Below are 25,919 nucleotides of genomic sequence, written 5' to 3' on the forward strand. Positions count from 1 at the left end.
TTCGCCCGGACAGTTTTCCAGAGAACTCCACGGACGCTGCCGGAGCGGGCCGGGCCGCGGGCCCCCCGGGCAGCCCAGCGCTGCAGCACCTCCGTCCCGGCCAGACCTCCAGCCGCCTCCGCCGCCGCCCAGCCGCCGGGGCGAAGGGGCGTGGCGCCGCGGGAACTCCCGCGTGACGTCACGTGACGCCGCAGGGCTCGGGGCCGGGCGGGGCCGGGCGCCCTCCGGCCTTCCTCCGGGAGGCTCTGGCCGTCCCCGGCGTGGGCTCGGCCGCCCGGCGACGAAAGCGCAGCGGCGAGCGGCAGGGCCTCCCCGGAGGACACTCGCTGCCTGCCTTGGGCTCGGAGGGACGGCTCGGAGCAGTGAGTACGGGGCGCTCCTTCCCCGCGCCCGGCGTGCGCACTCGGGGCGGCCACTTCCGGCGGGAGCCGCGCTCTAAGGGGGCTGTGGCGGCCTCCGGGAGCGTGAGGCGCCCGCCGAGGGAGGCTGGCCCGGGCCGGCTCGGGGGACGCGCGCCGGGCTCGCGCTCCCCGCTGTCCTTCGGGCTCCCGCGCGCCCCGGCGGCGCGCCCCTCCGCGCGGAGCCCGCCCCGCGCATGCGCCCTCTGCGCCGCGCGCTTTCCGCGTGCCCTGGGGAGCGTCTTCCGTGTGACCCGGGGCGAGCGGGCCAGCCGAGGGGCGTCTGGAGAGAGGCGGGTGGGGACCGGGTGGGGGAGAGGGACGCCGCGTGTCCCGTGCGTTTCCCTCGTGCGGTGTGACAGCCCGGTCTTCCCGAGCGTCCTCGGTGCGGAGGGAGGCTCGCGCCGCCCGGCACACGCGCCTTTGTGTCCGGGGCTCGGGAGACAGGAGTGTTAGAGAGAGAAGGGCGCGGTGCGCAGCGGATAACGGTGCAGAGCAAAAAGATGGGCGCCCAAGTGCTGGGCGAGCACGGTAGACGGGAAGGATGTTGTGAGCCGAGGTTTGCGAACTTGGTGCTGATGGTGTTTTAGGTAGCTGTTTTAAACAGCTTGAGCGGCCCTGGTGGCAGCGGCGCTGAGTTCGAGGCCAGCCTGGTCTACGTAGGGAGTTCCCGGTCAGCCAGGGCTAAGTAGACCCTGTTTCAAAACGACAAAAGCCCTGGATTAGTTTAACTACCTCTTCATTGAGGCCTTTCCTAAAGGATAATTAGTTTACGCTAATTTTAGTTTTAAGCTTTCCATTAAAGTTATTAAATCTTTAAACCTTTCTTTATGTTTCCTTCCTTCATTTCTTTCTGTCCTCTCTCCCTCCCTTCCCTCCCTCTCCTCCCCTCCCTCTCCTCCCCTCCCCTCCCTCATTTCTCCTTTCCTTTCCTTCCGTCCCTGTCTTCCCTCCCTTCCTCTCTTTCTTTCAACAGGGTTTCTCTGAGTAGCCCTGGCCTGGCTCTCAGAATTTGCTCTGTAGACCAGGGTGGCCTGCCTGCCTCTGCTTCCTGAGTGCTGGGATAAAAGATATGCGCCAGGACCACCCACCATACTTTTATTTCTTGCTACAGAGAAATATAGTTTTGGGCTCAAATCCTAGCCCTGAAATAGCCAAGTCCTATCTCTATTGGAGTTGATAATTATACCTCTTTGTAGAGTTCTGATAATTCCCTAAAATTACTAGTAAAATTATAACTCATATACTACTGTACATAGCTAAGTGCAGTCTCTTATTGGCCATAATGTATCTTTTATGGCTAAGTAGTTACACACAGGCTTGTGAAGCAGAACCATATTAACCCTCTTCATCTCACTTTTAAAAATTAATATGAAATGAATATTCACGAGAGAGAGAGAGAGAGAGAGAGACATTAGCATTATTAACCCCTCATATACACAGCCATCACTCAGCTTCAGTGATTGCCAAAGTAAGCTGTTCTTGTTTCATCTCTCCACTACACCCATTTTCAAGACAATTCCAGAGAATGTTAGTTTATCTCATAATATTCCTGTAACAGACACAGCCTTTTAATGGAAAAAGGAAAATGGGGCTGGGAATGTATCTCAGTGCTAGAATTCTCCCCCAGCATGCCTGAAGCCCTGGATTCTTTCCCAGCACCATAAGAAATACACAATTTTAAAAAGTTTAAGTGGTCACATCACTATTGCATGCAAGAGATTTAACAATAACTTAGTGCACCCAAGAAAATTAATAAGATTATTTGAAATCTATGTATGTTCATCTTTTTCTGATTTTTTTAGAGAGCCTAATTGCAATTTTTGTAACACTTAGTAAATATGTATATTATTTCTGTAGTGCTATATAGGTAACCAAGTGGTTGCATACATTCTTTTTGTTTTGTTTTTTTCAAGACAAGGTATCTCTGTGTAGCTTTGGCTATCCTGGAACTCAATCTGTAGACCAGGCTGGCCTCAAACTCAGAGTCTATTCTTTTTTAATTTTAGGTTAGAATACAAAGTAATGGGTTTCTTTTTGTTTAGTTTTTGTTTTTTAAGACAAAGTTTCTCTGTGTAGCCCTGGCTGGCCTGGAACTTAATTTGTAGACCAAGCTGTCTTGGAACTCAAGAGATCTGCCCACCTCTGCCTCCTGAGTGCTGGGATTAAAGATGTGAGCCACATCTGGCCAAAGTAATGCGTTTCTTCATACACACATGTCATTATGCAGTGTTGTCAGGTTGAATGCATTATTGCTCCTTTGAAAGTCTTAGTTTTTGTTTTGCCTAACTGTATGTACCACATCCATGCCTGGTATCCATGGAGGCTAGAAGAGGGTGTCAGATCTGCTAGACCTGAAGTTGCAGAAGGTTGTAAGCTGTTATGTGGGTGCTAGGGCTTGAACTTGGGGGTCTCTGAAAAAGGAGCCAGTACTTTTTAAACACTGAGCCATTTCTCTAGCCCACAAGTTGTTTTTGTACAGAGTCTATGTATCCCAGGCTAGCTTCAAACTCTGTGTAGCTGGAGAGGAGAGGATGGCCTCGAACTCCTGATCCTCCTGCCTTCATCTAAGTGCTAGGATATAGGCATTGACTACTAGGCTCAATTTATGGGTGCTGGGAATAGAACCCAGAGCCTTGTGAATGCTGGATGCACACTTTACCAGCTGAGCCACATCTCTGGACACCTTATGTGTCCTGCTCCCTCCCTCCCCCTCCTTCCTCCTCTGCCTCCTTCCATCATTTTTCTTGAGAAGGTCTTGCTGTGCTAGCCTAGGTCGGCCTGGAACTTGCAGCTCTTCTCCCTCGGCCTCCCCAGTGCTGAGATTCAGGCATGAGTCACTGCCCAACAGGTTCCTTTTGTAATGATAGCTAAGTAATGGTTTCAAGTAAGAACCCAGTTTAAAATATGTATTAAACCACTTCAGTTTCTTAATAGTCTGTTACTTCTTTTTAGGGGCTACATGAGTCGTAATCATTAATCGTTACTAGTAAAGAGTCACAAAGTACCTTTACCCTATAGCTTTGTGTACCTCTAAATAGAAAGAATATTCTTAGAGCTTTGTCATATGTATATCTTACTGACTTGTTCTCAGAAATATACATAGATCCTTCCATGCTTTAATATTCAACCATCTGCCTGGTTTCATAACGTGTGTGTATGTAAATGGTTGTAAAATCGGGAATATTTCAGAATGTTTTCTAGTATGTGGTTCAGTATAGTGTTGAACTGCACAGCTCTCCAAAAATTAAAGCAATGATTTTTTTTTCAGTGCTAGGGATTGAACCCAGGGCCTTGCATATGCTCACCAAGCACTCCTTTTCTAATCTACATTCTCATTCCTTGCATATTTATCACTACTACATTTATTTATTTACCTTGTGAGTGAACATATATGCCCATACCACAGTGCACATGTGGAGGTCAGAAGCCATCTTGTTGGAGTCAGTTCTTCCCCTCTGTCCCCTTCCAGGGAATCAAACTGTCAGGCTTGGTGGTGTTTTTACCTGCTGATCAGTCTTGCAGGCCCCCACTCGCTTCCCTCCCTCCCTCCCTCCCTCTCTCCCTCCTCCTTCCCTCCCTCCCTCCTCCCTCCCTCCCTCCCTTTCTCTCTCTCCACTCTCTCTTTTAAAGATAGGATCTTGTTATATAGCCCAGGCTGACCTTGACTTTGGGAAGCCTCCACCTCTGGAGTACTGGGATTATAGACATAAGCCAGCACAGCTGGCCAGTAAGTTTTATAAGGGTAAAAGAATACTGACTGTGAGTGATTATAAACCTTTCAATATTATTAGAGTCCTTTTAACTTGAGCATAATTTAGGTAATTACTCCTTCTTAGATGGAAAAACTGAAAATCTGCCTGAGATTTGCCCTGTATGAAGGCCAGGTAGCTGAAACCATAGTTTTCTCTCACTGTGTAGCCCTGGCTCTTCCTGGAACTCACTAAGTAGACGGCTGGCTTTGAACTCAGAGCTCCACCTGCCTCTGTCTCCCAACCACACCCTGCTCCCACCGTTACCTTCTTTCCTCACTCTTACCCAATTTCTGTCAAGTTCTCTGAAAGATTGCTTGTAAATAGATAACGAAAACTTGAAAACAGCTGGGCTTCTGATTTCATCCTGATTTCAAATTACATAAATGGAAATGCAAAATATGACCTGTTGCAATTTGTCATTTCAGGCATTTCAGTAATCCAGAGACAACTTCACACCTATGTAAGGCAACAAGAAAGGCCAGGAAACATCAGCAAACGGAAGTGTGAAGCCTGGTAAGAAGATGAGCATTTCGGGAAGCAGCTGTGGAAGCCCCAGCTCTGCAGATGTGTCCAGTGACTTCAAGGAACTCTGGACAAAACTAAAAGAATATCATGATAAGGAAGTACAAGGTACCGTCTTTTCTTGAGTGCTTGAGACTATAGTAGTAGGAACTAGCTTTGATTATTTTATGTATTTTTAGATAGAAATAACCTTAGGGGCAAATGTTCCACCTTTAAAGGGCATTTACTATTGTAATGCTTTATGATTTGTTTTATTGATGTTGTAGTTACTTTGTGTAACTACAACCATTGCAGAATATAGTTTTGTTTTGTTTTGTTTTACTATTTTTGAAATGTATATGTATGTGTGTGAGCTTGCATGAGTATATATGTACAATATGTGCTCAGGAACCCATGGAGGTCAAAAGAGGATATCAGATTCCCATGGAACTAGAGTTATAGGCAGTGAGCCACAATGTGGGTGCTGGGTACTGAACCTTGGTTCTCTGCAAGAGCGATAAATGCTCTTAATTGCTAAGTCATCTCTCCAGCCCCCAGAACAGTTTGTATATAACTTATTATTAGTTATTCATGGAAATATGCTTTAAGGTACTGAAAAACAGAATTTATTGACTGAAGACTTAGATTTGAGTTCTAATTTCATTTTCCTGATGGCTTTATGATCTCCACTGTTGCATAACCTTTTATCTTTTTTCTACCATTATTTGCAGGATTATCTCTAGATGTAAAAGTGCCATTTAAGTAATCTGACAAACCTTTCAGGAGTTGTCTGTGACTGAAACTCATGTACAAAAGTGATGGCAGTTTCCTTTCAAAGTTCCTGTAGGCTGCCAGAGATGGTCATGGATACAGTCATGCACAGTCCAGTGAACTAAGAGCTCAGAAGACTTAGATGGAGTGCAGTGAACGTGCAGGTTGTTGTAATTAGGATGAGCACATCAATATTGGTGTTAAAAGATACCTTGAGGACTGGAGATGTAGCTGTTGGAATGTTTGCCTGGTTTGTACAGAGCTTTGGGTTTGATCCCCCAGTACCACATAAGCAGATGTAATGGCACTCACCTGTAAGCCCTTAGGAGGGAGAGGCAAGAGGATCAGAGTTTAAGGTTTTTCTCAGATCTTTATTGTATGATAGATTTTCCTCATATATGAGAATGAAATGTTTCCTATTACAAATTTGTTTTTTTGTGGTGATGAGGAGGGAAGCCAAGGCCTCACGTATGTTGAGTGAGTACTCTCCACTGAGTTACACTCCCAACCCTATGAGTATTTCTTGATTGCCTGCTACAACCATATGCTTTATGTTACAGCGCCCACAGATTTAACATTACACTGTAGTGCATTAAAATGTGATGCACGTGAATCAACTTTTAATTTTGGGGCTATATTGAATCTTTCCCAAGGTAAATTTAGTTTCTTTCGAAACCTTATAATAGCCTCAGTAGATTCTGAACTATGAACCTCAAAGTAACCTTTCAAGTCCAAGTGTACATAGAGATACTTAATCACAAAATGTATTTTGAGGATTTGCTGTGGGACAGAATTTCAATGCAGTGTATGGTGTTTGGGAAGATCAGGCTTTACAGTTGGGTACATCCATGCAATACAAGTGGAAGGAGGGTGAGGAAGACTCTAGAAAAATTGCATATTAAGAGCTTGATTTTTTTTTTCCCCCAGAGAATTATAGACAGCTGGAAATATTTCTAAGTGGTAATGTGATGGGCGACTGTTAGGCTTGTAGGTAATATATAATGCTAGGAAAGCAGATGTGTTCAGGTTAGCGGTATGTACATGCTGAGGAGAGTCTTACCAGCTTTATCTTTAGGATTAGCTCTTTTGGGGGTGGGGGGAGTTCAAGACAGGGTTCCTCTTGTACCCTGCCTGTCATGGAACTCACTCTGTAGACCAGATTAGCCTTGAACTCGGAGATCCTCCTACCTCTGCCTCCCAAGTGCTGTGATCAAAGGTGTTCGCCACCACTGCCTGGTTCCCCTGTCTTTTCTTAAAGACAGGATCTGGCCCAAATTCCCTTATATTGCCCAGGCCGACCATGAACATGAAACATTTTGGCATGTATTAGTGCCTTCTATAATGCTTTTTTCAGAAAGATTTTATGATTTTTTTTAGTGTATTAGTCCTTTGTCTCCTAAGCATTTTATTTTATTTTATTTTTTCTGATAAAGGAAAACATTTAATTGTGGTGGCTTATAGTTCAGAGGTTTAGCCAACTATCATCATGGTGGTTCCTTTGGAGAAGGAGCTGAGTTCTGCATCTTGAACCACAGGCAACAGGAAGTGAACTGTGTGTCACACTGGGCCACATTTTATTTTCATATTGTGTCAAATAGATGAGATAGTGTATGATGATGTACTTGAACTGATCCTCCTGCCTCTATGTCCCAAGGACTGTTTAAAGTTAGTTTGTATCTCTTTGTGATTTATTTATATACTTCGTTAATTATTTTCTGAGGTTGTTGGTTTGTGTGGGGGTGGGCAGTTAGAGCAGCTGACCTTGACCTTGCTGTATAGTTGAGGGTGACTGAATTCCTGTTCCTCCTGCCTCTGCTTCCTGAAGTGCTGGTTTTACAGGTACACAGCCATGCCACTGCAGTAGCCGGCCTTTTTCCTATCCTGTCTTGGAGATATTTACGTATAAGGCAGACAGATTAGTTGAGGTCAGAGGACATGTTTGGGAGATGATTCTCTCCTTCCCCCATGTGAATTCAAGGGATCGAACCCTGATCGTGAGACTTGGCAACAAGAACCTGTACTTGTTGATCCATCTTGCCAGTCTAATCTTTGCTCTTTCTAATTTCAAGTGTTTCTTTTTTTTTTCAAGACAAGGTTTCTATGTCACCCTACTTGTCCTGATACTTGCTCTGTAGACCAGGCTGGCCTCAAACTCAGAGATCCACCTGCCTCTGCCTCCTGAGTGCTGGGATTAAAGGCGTGCGCCACCACCACCTGGCCAAGTGTTTTATTATAGTGATAGAAAGTTGACTAACATACCATTGAAAGTTTTACTTTTTGTCTTATTTAACAGGGAATACATTTTGACAGGTTTCTTCTTTTTGTTCTTCTGTAAACAGGGTCTTCAGGAGATCTCTATTTTATGATGAAGTAGCATTAAGAAAATAATATATTCCTTGAGCAAAGCGACATATTTGTTCTTAAATTTGACAAATACTACATAGTAGATCACTCACCTTTGTTTGTAGTAGATAATTATGTTGTGTGGTCCTTATTGCTGTTCTTTAATAGGCTTCATGGTCCAGGAACATTAGTGTACTATAAAAAGCATTAAGAGGGTAGGGGATAAGAAGAAGCAGGCTTGTTTCCTGCTTATGGATTCTTGAAGGTGTGGTTTTTGTTTGTTCATTTAAGACAGAGTTTCACTATTGGAGCCCAGCTGGTCTAGAAATTGCTGTGTAACCCAGGCAGGCCTCAGACTCAAGGTCTTCCTGCCTCAGCCTCCTAGTCTTGGGATCACAGGCATGATGGGATCACCATGCTTAGCATGGTAAACACTGATGTTATTTAAAAATTCAGTTTGGATTACTGGAAATTTCCCAAATGAAAGAGGGCTTTTTTAATTATTGGTCCTTTGTCAGTGTGTTTCACATAGTTCCATATAAAATTGGATCCTATGACTATGTAATAACATCAAAGACCTGCCTAGGGGGTGCTTACTTTTTAAAAAGAAGGTGGGGGATCTACTTAGAAAAGCCAATACAAGAAGCTGTTTGCAGGACATCAAACACAGACGTGTCTGGACATCGCAGGTTCTGAAGTATATATAGGAATCAAAATTGACTCATTACTTTTTAAAGCTTCATGTCAGTAAAAGACAAAGGAGAAATACTAGGAAGAGTAGACGTACTTGAGATGTATAATTTTTACATAGACAGCCAAGGAAATCTGTCCATAAGAAATAAGGTGCATCTGTATACCCTGCTGTGTATGCATTTGGGGTTTCTTGTTTGCTCCATTTGACCAGAACATAATAAAGCAACATCGATGATATGCCGTAAAAAAAAGTGGGTGCACTGATCATAACAGAGTAAGCTACATGCATTTCTTTTAAAACTAAGAATAAATGGTCTCCCGTTTATGTTAAAAACCAGCAGTTTGCAAGGTGCACTGTTTGCAGGGGTGATTCTGGTGACGTTTGTCACTAAGTTTTTAATCTTTTTACCATGACTGTATCCTTCATTGTTCATTCTAGTGTCTAATTGTCATTGAGAATAGACAACTTTATGCTTTGAATTCAGAATAACAGGTTTTAATAGAATTTTCGTGTTTTTTTTTTTTTTTTTTTGGTTTTTCAAGACAGGGTTTCTCTGTGTAGCTTTGCGCCTTTCCTGGAACTCGCTTGGTAGCCCAGGCTGGCCTCGAACTCACAGAGATCCGCCTGGCTCTGCCTCCCAAGTGCTGGGATTAAAGGCGTGCGCCACCACCGCCCGGCGAATTTTCGTGTTTTAATAGGAGTTTCAGAATTCTTTAAATTTCAAAAGTCCTAAGAGTATATTTGGGTAGGATTTTTTTTTAAACTTAGCATCGGGTTTATTATTAAAAGCATAGGTAATAAAGTAGAATTTAGAATATTTGTTTTTCATACCATTTAATAGTGTTCACTGTCCACACTAGCTTCTGCTATCACATCTCAGTTAATATAATTTCTGTATCTCATAAATCTGGACCATTTTCATAAAAAAATAGGCAGTTTGGGGGACAAAATTGCAGCTGATTTAAAGAAATGGAACAGGTTGTAGGCTCTAACATGGCAGTACAACTGCACACTGAGTGGTTTTGATTGTTCCCAGTTTCTTGTTCTGCTTACTCTCAAATGTTTCATCAGCATTACACAAAACATTTACATTAAGACTACAGAATCAACAGTGTTGGTTCATAGTACCAAGGCCTATTCATTAAGAGCTCTCTAAGTAGCTGTCACATATTGTTTTGTTGTTTGCATTCATAACTACTATAAATTCAGTGAAATTCATAATGATTAGTTTATCTGTTTTGAGATAATTAAATATTAAGCAAAGTACACATACATTAAGTATAGCTGATTTCATAAATAGAAGTTTTTAGAATAGAAATAATTATTGTGTAGTTAGAGAAATAGGATTTTTTTGGTAAATCAAATTATTTGATCTATAGGTGAAGCTGTTATTTGTCAAGAAAAGTGGTACTAGTTTAATCATTTCTGTTTAAAAAACATAAGCAACTAAAGTGACAGTAGGCATTGTATGTGGTTTTTATCTGGATAAAAAGTTAAAACAAGAATCAATAGCATTGATTTTTGTTTATACATCACAAATTGAACTCTTGCCTCATTTATGAACTCTTAAACTTGTTTGGTGTAATATAACAACACATGCTTGCCCTTGATTATTTGATTTCCTCTGAAATTCATAGAATGAATAGGTGTATGATTAATTGACGTCCTAGTGCTTAGTCTTTTGAACACTGTTTCCTCAGTAGGTTCTCGGGTTGCTAGTGTTAAGATCCCAAATACTGTGTTGAACAGACTACCTGTTCATACAGGAGCTGCATTGTTGTATGGCCTCATTCCTTCCGATGGGTGTGGAGCAGGATTAAAGCACACTTTATAGGGGTTCTAATTGTAGACACCTAATGACTTGATGAATAGCGAATGCTAAAATTTGAATGCACACACACACACACACACACACACACACACACACACACACACATAAACCTGTTCTGAGCTGATCTACGTGACAGAACAGATGCTCACAGGTGTTGAATGCTTACAGGATAAAAGAGTAGTCTTTCCATATTTCCCAAGAATTTTCTTTTGAAGTTTATGTGGATTTTCCACTTCATTGTTTCTTTTCTAAAAAATAAAGAATCTTTATTTCATGGCAGGAATCCATTTCATCTTTGGCTACTTTTCATTTGCAAAAGTAGACCTGAGTTTTAGAAGTCAGCCAAATTAAAAACAAGAAAATCTGTCAGCAAGTAAAAATCCCCACATTTTGGGAAGAAGAGACAAAAAACTGCTGACTCTAGTCGTTATTCTAATGGGGCATAAGTTCTCGTTTCTGCAAGAAGGATGCTTTGCGGAGTACTTCCAAGGTCTCTTGAGTTTGTCGTCATTACCCGAGAGAAAGAAACTACTCGGGTTAGGAACTTGGCAGCTGTGAAGGATTGTTATTATTACTATGTTAATTAAAAGCACAACAGTTTACTTTTACCAGTTATAATACAAGGTTTCCTTTTTATTGTTTTGCAAATCTTTTAAAAGCAAATCACATTTTTCTCATTATTTTAAATCACATGTAACTAAAAGAAAGAGTGCAGAGATCCTGTATACCTTTTCCTAGGTTTTCCCACTGGTAGTATATTGTATAGTTTTGTTGGCTTGTTTTTGAGATAGGAAGTCACTCTGCAGCCTAGGTTGGCTTTAGACTCATGGCAGTCCTCTAGCCTCAACCTCCTAATGCTGGGATTATGGGTGTGAGCCACCATAACTGGTTATACTTTATATATATTATATATTATCACAACTAAGAAATTTTTATTGATATAATTTACTAGCCTTATTCAGATCACACAAATTCTATATGTACACTTGTGTATGTGTGAAACCTAGACTTGTGTGTTTAGTTCTGTACAATTTAGTAATGTGTAGATTCTATGCCACTTACCCTCTTCCATCCCATCCTTCCTCTCCAGTTTCTTGCTATTGATGCTCTATTCTTCATCTCTAACTTTTTTCATTTCAAGAATGTTACATAAGTAGAGTCATAAAAAATAACCTTTTGAAATTGGTGAATTTTATTCAACACAATGCCCTTTGAGATCTATCCAAATTGTGAATGTATCAATAGTTAATTGCTTAAGAGAGAGTCTTGCTGTGTGGCATAAGGTGGCCTCAAACTTGCTGTTCTCTCTGTCTCTGAAGTAGGCTTTTAATTGTTGTTAGATGTTACTTAAGTTGAAGAGCATTTGATTGTTTCTTATGTGTAGCTGCTATAGTCAAAGCTACTGTAATGTCTATGACTTTTTACACTCCCTTATTAATAATACTTTATTTAACTGAATAATAGGTTGTGGAGCCAAGGGTAAAATGTGTCATATTAGTTAACCATTTCCTAGAGGCCAAACTTGAGAGAGTGAAACTGTAACGCTAACCCCCAAATTCTTCAGAACCTTCATTTTGCTTATTTGGATTTCCTGGCATCACTGGGGACAATAAAGAGAGTAGACAGACTTCCCCATCAGTGTCTGTCTTGACAATGATTAAGAAATATGAGGATTTTTTTAAAAAATTCTCCCTTATCTAGATTATGTTGTCTAAGATTGTAGTAATTACAGATACTATGAAGAAGCCGGTTCTTGGAAGTAAGTGCGTTAGTGTTTCTAGACACATCATGTTGCTTAGAAGTATGTAGCTTACTAGTGTCTATAAACTATCAAAGGCAGGTAGTAAATAGTCTTTTATTAATCAGAAATCATTCCACTAATAACTGTTTCTTCAGGACTAATTTTGTCTGATACAAGATAATCTTAGCTGGACATGGTGGCACACACTTAAATTCTCAGCATTTAGTGGGCTGAGATAGGAGGATTGTGAGTTTGAGACCAGTCTGGGCTACATAGTGAGTTTGAAGCCAGCCTGAGCAATATAGAGAGATGCTGATTTGTTTTAAGTTTTATTATGTGCATTTTATTTTTATGGATATGATTGTTTTGCCTTAATGTATATTGTGTGTGCTGCCCTTAGAAACTAGAAGAGTATATCAAATCCCCTAAGACTGGCATTATAGGCAGTTAGGAACAGCCGTGTGGTTGCTTGGAATGGAACCTGGATTCTCTGGAAGAGCAGCCAGTGACTCTTAAACACTGAGCCATCTCTCTAACCCCCCAAAACTTTAATTTTTTCCAAGATTTACTTTGCATGTATGAGTGTTTTGCCTGTATGTATGCACATGTGTCGTTTGCATGCCTGTTGCCCATGTGGTCAGAAGACAGCGACAGATCCCCTGGAGCTGGAGTTACAGTGGTTGTAGCCGCCATGTGGGGCTGGGAATCCAACCTGGTCCTCTGAAGAGCAGCTGAGCCATTTCTCCAGTCTGGGAAACCAAACTTTAAAAAAAGAAAGGAAAGGGAATTCTTAGAGAATATTAACAATTTCTAGGCATCTTATTTTTAAAGTATAATCTTTGTAGTTGAAGAAATTACAGAATAGTTAATTTGGAATCAAAGTAAACAGAAAGTCCTTTTACTCTCCTATGTTAATCAGATTTGCAGAGGAGAAAGAGGAAAGCCATATTCAACTAGAAAAACTCAGCTAGTTTGACTTTTTTGGTTTTTTTTCGAGACAGGGCTTCTCTGTGTAGTTTTGGTGCCTGACCTGGATGTCGCTTTGTAGACCAGGCTGGCCTTGAACTCACAGAGATCCGCCTGCCTCTGCCTCCTGAGTGCTGGGATTAAAGGCATGCGCCACCACTGCCTGGTTTGAATATTTTTGATTAGGAGTTTCTACATAGATTAGAACCCAAGAAATCAGATACTATTGAGAACAGCTTTGGATATATTGCTAAGTTGTTTTCCAAAGACTATACTAGAAAAGTATGGTTATATAGGGTTTTTTTTTAACCAATACTCAGCACTATCAGTAATTAATTAGCATATAATTAATCAGCACATAATTAGTAATGAATTATTTTGGTTTGCATTTATATTAAGTTGCTAGTAATGTTGTAGACTATGTTTTGTGCTTATTTGGTGGTTTTCTTTCACTGGTTACTGCTATGAATTGGAAATATTCTGTATTACTTGATAATATTTTCCCTTGCTGTTTTGTTTTATATCAGACTTAATTAAAATTGAAAAGAGCATGTCTAGAGTTAAAAATCTTAGTGCCCTTTGTTAAGTACTTTTCTGTAAGCAATTTTGTTTCTAATCCAGGACTTCCTGCCACAATCTAGCTTAATCCCCAGAGACTTGAGCCTACATAAGCTCTATTTTTGTTAGCAAATACATAAGCTGTGTCAGAACACAGACCTGCGTTTATAGTGAAATGCTAATTATATGTTTGCCCTCACTATTAGAAAGGAAATAACTCACTTTTAATCTACTTGGCTGTCATATAATAGACTAAAAGCAATAATGTTGCAGATTTATTTTTGTAGCCTGAGGGTACTAGTAAGGGGAATACACTGTACATCAAATAAGTTCTGGATCATTATTCAGAAGCCAGTTTAAATTGGCTTAATAGTGTAGCATTTGCCTCATAAAGGAACTTAGATAACTGCTTTAGAATTGGTACAATGTGTAACAAAAATACTGTGCTTTTTTTTTCTTTGTTACTTTGCAGGTTTACAAATAAAAGTAACCAAACTGAAAAAGGAACGAATTTTGTAAGTATCAGTATGTAATGTCAATGTCTTATTTATTAATAAGTAATTGATATTAATAGCCAGTCCCTTTTTTATTTTTTAATTTTTTTGGAAAAACTTCATGTCTTACTTAAAAAGGAATTAGCTTTGGGCTAATTAATTGTGATTTTATTTTATTTTATTTTTTTTTAAATAAAAAATAACTGGTTTCTAAGTACAAGCTTAGTTAACATGCATGTGTATATTTTTAATATAAAAATCATCTCTTTTTTTAAAGATTTATTTATTTATTATGTATACAGTGTTCTGTCTGCATGTATGACTGCAGGCCAGAAGAGGGCACCAGATCTCGTATGGATGGTTGTGAGCCACCATGTGGTTGCGGGAATTGAACTCAGGACCTCCGGAAGAGCAGTCAGTGCTCTTAACCTCTGAGCCATCTCTCTAGCCCATAAAATCATCTTTTCATAAAATATTTAGTAAAATGAGAATTGTTTGTGTCATTCTTTTCTCTGGTATGTTAATTCTTAGAATTCAAATTATTACAAGAAGGGGAGAAGAGTAATTGTGAGATTTCTACACTTGAAAGAAATGGAAGCCAGACATGGTGGCACCTTTGATCTCAGCACTTGAGAATAGGGCCAAGAGGACCATGAGTTCAAGAATAGTTTCTGCTACATAGTAAGTTCGAGGCCAGCCTAAGCTACATAAAAGCTCTCTTACCCAGAGAGGGTTATTCCTGTCGTCTCAGCACTTGGGAGATGATGTAGGAGGATCAGGAGTTCTAGACTAATCTCATTTACATAGTCTGAGCTATGAGGATGTGTCCTAAAAACAAAACAAAGCTGAGTCTGGGGCTGCTGCACCACTAATCCTAGCACTTGGAGGTAGAGACAGGAAGCACAGGAGTTAGAGGCACATGGGAGCTACATGAGATGTTGTCTCTAAAGACCACACAACCACACAATGTGTGTATATGTGTGAACACACACGTATATGAATGAATGAATGCTAAATGGGTATTCTGATACTACTTCTAAGAAGTTTAGGATGACCAGAAGGCCCTCTGAATTGCTTTGATTGTTAAACTATAAATCATATGTGATTTTGAAGTTTGGAATAGGTTTTACTCATGGTTATTTAGAGTTTGCACATTTGAGAATATGAAATAGATGGCATAATAGAATGTCAATACACATACCAAAAATAATGTCATTATGACAAGTGATTTTATATATATTGCTTTACAGTATATACTCATGTACTTAGTGAGCCTCATGTTTCTAATATTTCCAGACTATAGCTGAAATCTAAGATTACTTACCATTTATATTTATTTCAAAAAACAGAACTTTTCCTTCACACTTAGAAAGTAATATTTGATAGCAGAGGTAGATTCAGAAATAGGAAGACTACAAAAAACTTTAAACATGGGACTGGAGAAATGGCCCAGGATTCAATTCCCAACACCTTTGTGGTGGTATACCACCTTAACTCCATTTGCAGGAGATCTATGTCCTCTTCTGACTTCCACAGACACCAGATACCTACATTGGTGCACATACAAACATATTGGCAAATGACTTGTGTGTGTATGTGTGTGTGTGTGTGTGTACACTATACATATATGTGTAGTATATATATGTGTGTGTGTGTGTGTGTGTGTGTGTGTGTGTGTGTGTGTGTGTGTATACGTATTTGTAACTGGCTTTGAAATCTATGTAGACCATGCTGACCTCGAACCCAGAGATCCACCTGCTTCTGCATCTGCCTCCTGAGGGCTAGGATTATGTGTACACCTTGATGCCTGGTCCATGTGCTCCTTTTTAAGGATGTTGTTTTAAATTACCTTAACAATAGAATAAGCCATTTCTCTGTTTCTGTAATAAAATAGTGTTCAGCTCTCACAATTGAGAGATGCTTATTAATAGAAGTTAGTGGGCTTTTTCAGAGTACATAGTTAGAATGTATTGCTTACTGCAATATATTTTCTTACTAGCAAACAACCAACCATCCAGAAATTACTTTCATATTAAGGAAATTATATTCTTTCTTGTACAAGGCGCCTAAAAGGGACATTTTAACACTACTTAATCAGTGACTTAGAAATCACTGAAGACTCAGATTATCTTTTCTTTCTTCTCTACCATTGTTCATGTTTCCCTTTCCCCCTTAGATCTGGCAAAATGGCACAATGGCCATGCCGTTGTAATCATCTCTTGGAGAACTTGTATCCCTTTTTATTAATTATCCACATTTGCCAGAACATTCAGCCGACTTGCTCTAACTTACTGACCAAATGTTACCATCATTTCCTAAAGAGCTACACAGAATTTACATGACTGGTTTAAATTAATAGATTTGACAGTGCTTAATCTGTGTTATTTGTATTTCAGAATGGTTCGAATAAGTAAGTACATTATTGACAATGAGTGCTAGGATTGTCACTTTTAGGAGAAGGCAGTTAAAACCCCAGAAAGGGGGAGAAACGTGCTGTTGGTAGAGAATTGGAATTATCAGTAGGCACTAAATAGAATATTTTGACAGATAAATAGTACAGAAGTTGATATTTTTGTTAATATGGGTGAGAACATATGTATAGGTTCTATGTGTGGTCTCTTGAAAAGTTCTAAAAGCAGTGACACCTCAGTAATCATGAGCAAGCACATCTGTATCTAGCTCTGATCTTGATTTCTAAACAATGTCTTCTAGTAGAGTAGTCTGTGTGAGCTGGAGAGACAGCTTGATGTTTAAGAATACTTGGTTGCTCTTCCAGAGGACCTGGTTTGATTCCCAGCACCCAAATGGTGGCTCACAACTGTCTATAATTCCAGTCCCAGGGGATCGGATGTCCTCTTAGGCCTCAGAACACTAGGCATACAAGTGATGCACAGGCATATATGTAGGCAAAATCCTCATACACATAAGTAAATTCAAGAGTAATTTCTAAAGGAATCTATGTTCTTTGAAGAAATGGTAACAGCCACTTGAGGCTTATAACATGCAAGATGAGCTGGGACATTTTGTGATGTCAGAAAAGAAGGACATAGTGAAAAAGGTAGTGTGTTAGAAGATAATAAAAGAGTGGTCATGTAACTCACATGGTAGAGGACTTGCTTAGCATGTGCAAAGCCCTGAGGTTGATTCCTGGAACCAAATAAAATCCAGACATGATGATACTTACTTATAATATCAGCACTTGGAGATCAGCAGTTGGTAATCCTTGACTTCAGAGTAAGTATGAGGCCAGCCTGGGCTACATCAAACCTTGTCCCAAAAAAATAAAAATAAAGAGGCAAATAAAGTGAAAAAACTCACAACAATAAATCTAAGACAACTTGTACAAATAAATAATGATCAATTATATCTTCATTATATTTTCTATTGCTGTGATGAGACACCATGACCATAGCAACTCTTATAAAGGAAAACATTTAATTAGATCTAGTTTACAATTTCATAGTTTAGTCCATTATCATCACAGTGGAACATGGCAATGTTTAGGCAGACATGAGGCTGGAGAAGGAGCTGAGAGTTCTACATCAGGCAGCAGGAAGTGAACTGAGACACACTTCTCCAACAATGCCACACCTACTCCAACAAGGCCACACCTCCTAATAGTGCCACTCCCTATGGGCTTATGGAGATCAGTTACATTAAAACCACCACTGTAGCACAAATCCTAATTGATCTTAATAGAAACCCAGAGCCAGATATCAAGGTGAAAGTTAAAAGATCAGGAACAAGCCACAGACACCTCTCACCTCACCAACTCCTCAGCCAAAAAGACTGCGTGCCTGTCTCTTCCTGCCTCATACTCCTTTCTCTGCCCAGCCATATTACTTCTCAACCTCCCTAGTGCTGGGTTTAAAGGTGTGTGCCACCACTGCCTGGCCTCTATGGCTAACTAGTGAGTGGCTTAGCCTTCTGATCTTCAGGTAAGCTTTGTTCGATCATACCCAAAATATTACCACAACCACAAATTATATTTCCCTTAAGATAAGGGGATAACTCTTTATTAGTGAAATTCCAGTTAGTAAATGTAGAAAGAATAATAGACATAGAAAAAAAATCATTATTTGGAAAGCTTTACAGCAGTGATTGTTAAAGGTAATAACCACCAATTGAGCCTTTAAAAAAAGTATGATACAGTATGATAAGAAACAGTGTTTTCGGGTAGAATGATGGCTTAATGGCTAAGAGAACTGACTGCTCTTCCGTAGGACCCAGGTTTGGTTCCCAGCATGGCTGTCACAATGGCCTGTAACTCCAGTTCCAAGGGATCTGACACCCTCTTCTGACTTCTGTGGGGATCAGGCACACACATGGTGCACATAACTTACATGCAGACAGAACACTCATTACCTATAAAATATGTGAATTTAAAATAGAAACTGGATCTGCAAATTTCTTAAAACTAAATTCAAAGGCTGGGGGATCATTACAACTTCAATGATCAAAGTTAATACCACTAATAATAATGAGATGTATTTGCCTTAAGTATCTCGATGTGATGAGATAAAAAGGGTACAATATTGCTTCTCTCATATTAGCAAAACCGTTTTATACTGGGGAAGCAAGGTCAACATAGTCAAAAGAATAACTGTACAGTATTTTGCAATGATGTCAACACGTGAGAGACATGACAGGCTTTTCCAGATTGGAGGAGACATGACAAATACATTGTAGGGTCCTGGACCAGAGAAATTATGTTAAAGGAATAGTTGGTAAAATTTAAATGGGGTTTGTTAATTAGTTACCACTTACCACTGTTATTAGTGTTAATTTTTTTATTTTGACGATTGGTTGTTACTGTTCTGTAATAACAATGTACTTGTAAGTCTGAAATAGTTTTCAAAATGAATCATTAGAAAAGATCAATTTCTCTCCCCAAAACTACTAAATATTGAAGAAACGAAGACTGATCTTAGCAAGAAATAAACTAGAGAAATGGCTATTGAGTAGGCAACTGAAAACGTCGATACGGTTTGACTGTCGCCAATTCTTACCGTAGCCAGTAAAGAGTCATTACTAACTAATGCAGCTCCTGGGGCATGATATTCTTCGTGTGGCACAAATTTTATTTTTGTGGGTAATAGACTTTCATAAACTGCCCAGCTTTTTAATATACTTTAACACTGATAGCATAGCCTTATATTTATTCATTATATGTGTATATGAATTACATGTTACCTCAAAAATTTTATGTGTAAGTTCTCCCTGTGATATAGATTACTCAAAAGTTAAATGATGAAATTGCATTTTATTGTATGAGACAAAAAATACAATTATTTCCTTAATAAGTAAAATTCATTTTTATATCTGTTTGAAATATAATGGAAGAAGCAGGTGGATCTCTGTGAATTCGAGGCTAGCCTGGCTACAGAGTGAGTTCCAGGACAGGCTCCAAAGCTACACAGAGAAGCCCTGTCTCAAAAAACCAAAAAAAAAAAAAAAGAAATATAATGGAAATACCTATTTTATTTAAGAGTAAATAAACTTTTCTTCGATGCCACATTTCTTTTGAGTTACTTGAGTTTTAAAATTTGTGTCGATGTCCTTTACAGACATGGTCAACCAGAATATGAATACTGTCAGTGATATCATGGTGACTTAGAGAACCAAATGAAATATCTAGAAAACTGTGTATTGGAGTCGTTCTACAGGTCTCCCTTGTATAATACACCCAACAGTCTCAGAGTTCTTGTTCACTTTCAGCTTTTAAAAAAGAATTATTATTATTATTATCATCATTATTTGTCTGTTTTGGGGTGTTTTGCCTGCATGTATGCTTATGTACCATGTGTGTGCCTAGTGCACATGAAAGCCAGAAGAAGGTTACAGATGGTTGTGAGCAGTCATTTTGGTGCTAGGAATCGAACCTGGGTCCTCTAGAAGAGCAGCCAGTGCTCTAACCACTGACCCATCTCTTCAGCTTTAGTGTTTGGCTTTTTCTAATAGGTTTAATATTTCAGAGTTGATTAGTAATTGTAGGATTAAATCTTTTATGTTACTTCTTGGATCAGTGTTACCGTTACTAATATTGTAAATTCTGAATTAACAACCACTGATTCAAATGCCTTTTTTAAGAGTCAGATGTTGATAACTTTTAAGAAGCAGTACTAAAACCCAGAAATCACTGTGCTTACTATTTGATTATACATTTTAAATTACTTTCACTACATGTTTTTGAAAGAACTTAGTTTTATTAAAATGTATCCTTCCTGTAAACATATTAATTTTATTTTCTAAAATACTATTTTAATGATAGTTTTAAAGTTATAAAGTAGCTTTTTATCTTCTCTTGAATCAAAGTAATTTCCCTGCAAATTAAATTATGCATTCTTAGAATTGGTCTAGATTTGCTTATTGTAAACATACTTTTTATAAAAGTATTACTCCTCACCCATAACTAAACAGCCACATAAAGATGCTTCTTGAATGTGACTATGAATTTCTCAAAATTACCTGTAACACTTGTGAATATTAAAGAATTGAAACAGCTGGTTACTCAGTAGGTGATAACAATGTTTCCCTTTGATTTATAGCTCCCAGTCATTTGGTCTTCTTAGTGCCTTCTTTAAGGTCTGGATTCCAGGTAGATTGTGATATGACAGTTTAGAAGCACGAATGAGCAGCTAAATTCCCTAGTAACCAGAAAACTAAAGGGTAGTTATTTTGCCTTCTCCAAAGTAAGCTAGGTCCTTGCATAGTGGGACAAGGAATTTGTGTTTATCTACTTTTATGTCTATTCCATAACAAAAGGAAAAATTGTTATAGTGGCCAATTAGTCAGTCTGATACACTTAGAAGTCTGCCATTATTTAACAGAAAAAAAATGCATTATTTTACTAAGTAAACAATAAGCATAATGTCAACCCTAATCAGCCGTTACTTTTTTCTTTGAGACAAGGTGGTGTGTGTGAACATATGTGTATGCACATGTGTATGGAGGCCAGATGCTGATGTTGGGTGTTTTCATTTGCTTTTCACTGCAGTTTTCAGACAGGGTCTCACTGATTTTGCTAGGCTGGCTGGCCCGCAAGCCCCAGAAATTCTATCTCTGCCTCCTGGGTGCTGTGTCTACAGGTGCAAGCTGCCTTGATTGCTAGGGATGTGAGCAAGCACTTTACTGTCTGAACTATTTTTGTTTTTGAGACCAAACTTTGGAGTTATGTCAGAAATATCCTTTTAATTTTCTGTGGAATTTTTGTTTATTTCTTAACTTCAGAGACGCACAAAGACTAGAAGAATTCTTCACCAAAAATCAGCAGCTGAGAGACCAACAGAAAGTCCTTCAGGAAACCATTAAAATTTTAGAAGATAGGTAAGTTTGATACTTGAATAAGAAATTATTTTCGGCCGGGCGGTGGTGGCACACGCCTTTAATCCCAGCACTCAGGAGGCAGAGGCAGGCGGATCTCTGTGAGTTTGAGGCCAGCCTGGGCTACAGAGTGAGTTCCAGGACAGGCGCAAAGCTACACAGAGAAACCCTGTCTCGAAAAACCAAAAAAAAAAAAAAGAAATTATTTTCCTCTTGTTGGGAGTCTGTTAGGTTTACTGGGGTAGGAAGTGACTTTTTTCCCCTCTTAGCCTTATGTCATTGTTGAAAAGTTCTCTCAACACTGCGGACACACTCCCAGGTTTTGCATATCTTTTCCCATTATATTTAGCAATCGTAGCTTAACCTATCAATGGTGTCTTTAACCTTAGATATAAGGGGAACTTAAGGGTATCAATGTTCTCATCATTCAATGCTCACATTACCTTTTATTTCCAAGTATATAGAAACTAATAAATTCTATTTCTGCCATCTTTTCAACTCTGATTTCTTTTCTTTTATAGTTTTTCACTTCCCACCAATATAGGGATTCTTCTTTCTGAATATTCTTGAGATAACATAATCAGCCTTCATACATAGACCTTTTCCTTTCCACTCAGATAAGATCAATACCCAGGAATAAAAATGCTTCCAGAATTGGGTGCTTTTCATTTACAAAAAGGCTAACTGATTTGAACTAGCATCTTTTTTTTTTCAGTGGTGGAATAAATTTCTTATTTATTTGTGTGCATGTGTGTGCCTTGATATGCATGTGGAGGTCAGAGAACAACTGTAGGGTCCCAGGAATTCAATTCATGTTATCATGCTTGACAGCAAGAGCCTTTACCTGCTGTACCATCTTATCATTCCAAAAAAACCAGAGCAGAGTGTCATCTACAGCTGCTGGCTTTGAGGATATCCATTTACTTGAACAGGCAGTATTTTGTGGGAAAGAATCTGCATGCTTTGGGATCACATATATGTATCTTAATTCCAGTTTCATAGTGTATCTTGAAGATGCAGTAATGAGTATTTCTGTTCTTATACCCTAGGTTTTCTCTAGGACTTGGAGTAGTACTCTCCTTGGTGTATCATGGACCTTATATTTAATTGTCAAATTCTGGAAGTAACTCGTACAACTAACAATAAGAGAATTTCATTTACAAAGTGCTATGAAGAAAATGTAGTTAAATGATATATTTGAGTGACTCTAAGAAGGATACTTAGGATTTTCAAAGGGTGGCCTTTCTGAGGCAGCACTATTGAGAGAAAACCTGAATGAAGTGGGTGTGAGGACACAATTTCAGAATGTGAGCTTTGTTTGTTTGTTTTGCTGGAACTGGCTTGGTACAGTTGACTCTCCATTTCTTCCTCACGTTCCTTCTCTCCATTCCCAGTGTCTTCAAGCATGTTTCACTTTGCAGTTTAATTGGTCTTCCAGTGTAGTCAGCTTTTGTATCCTCTACTTCTTCTGTTTATTTATTTATTATTTACTCACCGGTGTTTTTGAAACAGGGTCCCAGTATGTAAACTCTGGCTGTCTTAGAGCTCACTATGTAGACCATACCAGCCTCAAACTCAAAGAGATCTGCCTGCCTCTGCCTCCTAAGTTTTGGTATTAAAGGTGTGCGCCACTGTACCCAGCTTGTACTTCTTTCTTAAGTGAGTTTTCCTATTCTACACCCTTTTTAAGACATGTCAGTATATCTACTTCCCATGGAAGTGTTTTCTAAATTACTTTCCTTACTCAATTAAGATATCTAGTTGTTAATACTGTAATTTCTTTAGAAGTAGACTACTTTCTTGTAAGCTGTCCAACCTCTGACCATTCTGGTCATTAATTTCACGTGGGTTGTGCTTCATTGCTGTTCTTCAGTTAAAATGTTGCCTGCCTGCCTTTTTATCTTTGAGACAGGTGTGCTTGAGGCTGTCTTCAAACTCAGTCCTTCTGCCTCAACCTTCTCAATGTTTGGATTACAGTCTTCTGTGTTATTTGTGCCTAGGGTCATGGTTCACTTGAAGTGGGACTCCATTTGCATTGAGGATTAACTTTATTCTCAGGCACCTAGCAGTTAGTTTTCAGATTAAGACCATGAGACACATGATGGGTCTATTTCCATGGAAGGAAACAGCTGGCAAAGAAGGGAGAGACTTTTCCAGGCTCTCATAGTTAATACGTAATTAGATCAACTCTGAAACAGTCCTTATTCTCCATAGTTTCTGTGGTTTGTGATACTTTGTAGGTCTTGAGTTTATGAATGTGAATGTAAATTAATTACATCTCAGAGTGTTTATGCTTGACCTACATTTCCAAAATTGACATTTGGAAATGTTCAATCTTCAACATTGTCTATTACATAGCCTGTTCTTTTTAGAAGGTTCTTTTTTTAATTGTTACTGAATACTATCTTTAAATGTAATTTTAGTGAAGTTTTGCCTTTAAATTTCACTTTATGTCACATGTAAGAATGATATGTGAGCAGGTTCTTTTCTTTCTTTATGTTTCATGTACGTGTGTGTGTGTGTGTGTGCGCGCGCGCGCACATGAATGAGGGTACCTGTGAAGGCCAGAGAGGAGGTCAGATTCACTGGAGGTGGAAACAGCCAGCTGTGAGCTGCCTGACGTGGCTGCAGGGAACTAAACTCCAGTCCTCTGCAAGAGCAGCAGATGTTTTCAACCACAGCTATCTTTTCAGCTTCCTAGAACAAGCTTTAAAGTGTAACAATTGATATTTTGTTGAGAGTATTAAAAAGTAACATCTGTTTTATGAAAATTTGTTTTCTTTCTTTTTTTTTTTTTCCTCTTCAAGACAAAGTTTCATGTATTACAGGCTGTCCTGGAACTTGCTGTATAACTGAAGATGGCTTTGAACTTCTGATCCTCCTATCTCTACCTCCCAAGTGCTGAAATTACAAGTGTGTACCACTGCACCCAGTTTGTGTGGTATTGGGGACTGATCCAGGCTTTGTGGTGGTGTTCCACCAACTCAGCTTTGTGAACATTTCAAAGCATCAGCTTTGATGCTTGCTGTATAGTCTTAAGATAGAATGGTTTAAAAATTACACGAGCCAGGCGATGATGTTGCACGCCTTTAATCCCAGCACTTGGGAGGCAGAGGTAGGTTGTATCTCTGTGAGTTCGAGGCCAGCCTGGTCTACAAAGCAAGTTCCAGAGCCCTGTCTCCAAAAAAAAAAAATTACACGAGCCAGTCCTTAGTCACCAGTCCATTAGGAGTGTGAAATGCAGTAACTAAAAAGTACATAGGCTGCCAGCACCATCTTAAGACCTACAATGCTATCTTTTCACGTGTAATATATTTGTAACACCATCCATAATCTCTGAAAGACTTCAGTAGAGCCTGTGGGAGTGAAATCCAGCACCAATATCCAAGTTTAATTTCCCTGAGTTTTTCTTCAGAGGCACAAATGATGCCATCTTGAGTCCTGGTGTCTACAGAGGCAAGCCAGCACAAGGGCTGCTGGGAAAGGAGCACCTGGTTCTCACTTCTTAATGTTTGTTGTTGTTGTTGTTGTGGTTGTTTTGTTTGGTTTTGTTGGTTGGTTGGTAGGTTTTCTGAGACAGGGTTTCTCTGTGTAATAGTCCTGGCTGTCCTGGAACTCAGTTTGTAGACCAGGCTGGCCTCGAACTCACAGAGATCCGCCTGCCTCTGCCTCCCGAGTGCTGGGATTAAAGGGGTGCACCATCACTACCCTGCTCATTTCTTAAATTTATATCAAAATAGATAGTGTTTGCATTTTAAAAATTGTCCAATACATAAAAGCAGGTAAGATGATGAGGAGTTCTAATTTTTAAAGCACTGGCCATCGGGGCTACAGACAAGTCCTGCTGCTCCTACTTCTATGCACCCGAGGCTCCAGCCTCGTCCCCGTTTCTTCTCCTTCCCCACCTCTGTTCCTAAAGGTGGGCTTGACACTGGCTTGGACTCGGTCCCTTTAGCCAGTATTGGGGGTGATTTACAGAAGCTGCATCACTGAAAAATTTTGAAGAAAATAAATGAGCCCAGAAGATGGTGGATTATAAAAGCTTTCTTTAGAATAACTCAGGATGTAATAAGAATTGACAAAAGGGATTGCATGAAATTACAAAGTTTCTACACAGCAAAAGAAATAATTAGTAGAGTGAAGAGACATAGGATTAATATCCATAATATATGGAGTACTCAAATACCAAGAGAACAAAATCAATAAACAGGCAAGTGAAGTGAGTGGATAGTTTTCAAAAGAAGTGAATATCCAATACAGAATTGGAAGAAAAAAAGTATTCAACATTTTTAGCTGTCAGGGAAATACAGATCAAAACTACATTGAGATTGTATATAAACCCCAGCCAGATTGGTTATCATCAGGAAAACAACAAATCTTGGCAAGAATGTGGAGGAAAAGACTTTGACACTGCGGGAAGGAAGGAGAATTAATGTAGTCTAAGTGAAAGTCGGTGTGGAAACTGCCTGAAAAAGTCAGAATAGAACTATATATAAATCCAGTAATACCTTTCCTGGGTATGTATGCAAAATAATCAAGTCAAT

At 39.4% G+C, this 25,919-nt stretch overlaps 1 protein-coding gene across 4 annotated transcripts in view; it reads left to right on the plus strand.

Moving 5' to 3' along the window:
- Rbbp8 (RB binding protein 8, endonuclease) overlaps positions 1–25,919 on the plus strand; it is a 100,499-nt gene that overhangs the window by 20,904 nt on the left and 53,676 nt on the right. Inside the window, exons 1-4 of one of the 4 annotated variants that reach the window (XM_059246033.1) lie at positions 203–362; positions 4,579–4,783; positions 14,031–14,073; positions 21,283–21,378. In XM_059246033.1, coding sequence (XP_059102016.1) covers positions 4,675–4,783; positions 14,031–14,073; positions 21,283–21,378 — 248 coding nt within the window. In that variant the 5' untranslated portion in view covers positions 203–362; positions 4,579–4,674. Of the gene's footprint in view, positions 1–202; positions 363–734; positions 989–4,578; positions 4,784–14,030; positions 14,074–21,282; positions 21,379–25,919 lie in introns of those variants that run through there. The other 3 variants (XM_059246035.1, XM_059246034.1, XM_059246036.1) reach the window with 3 other exon arrangements.

The sequence above is a fragment of the Peromyscus eremicus genome, chromosome 19, assembly GCF_949786415.1.
Source record: "Peromyscus eremicus chromosome 19, PerEre_H2_v1, whole genome shotgun sequence".
In the NCBI taxonomy this organism is placed as follows: domain Eukaryota; kingdom Metazoa; phylum Chordata; class Mammalia; order Rodentia; family Cricetidae; genus Peromyscus; species Peromyscus eremicus.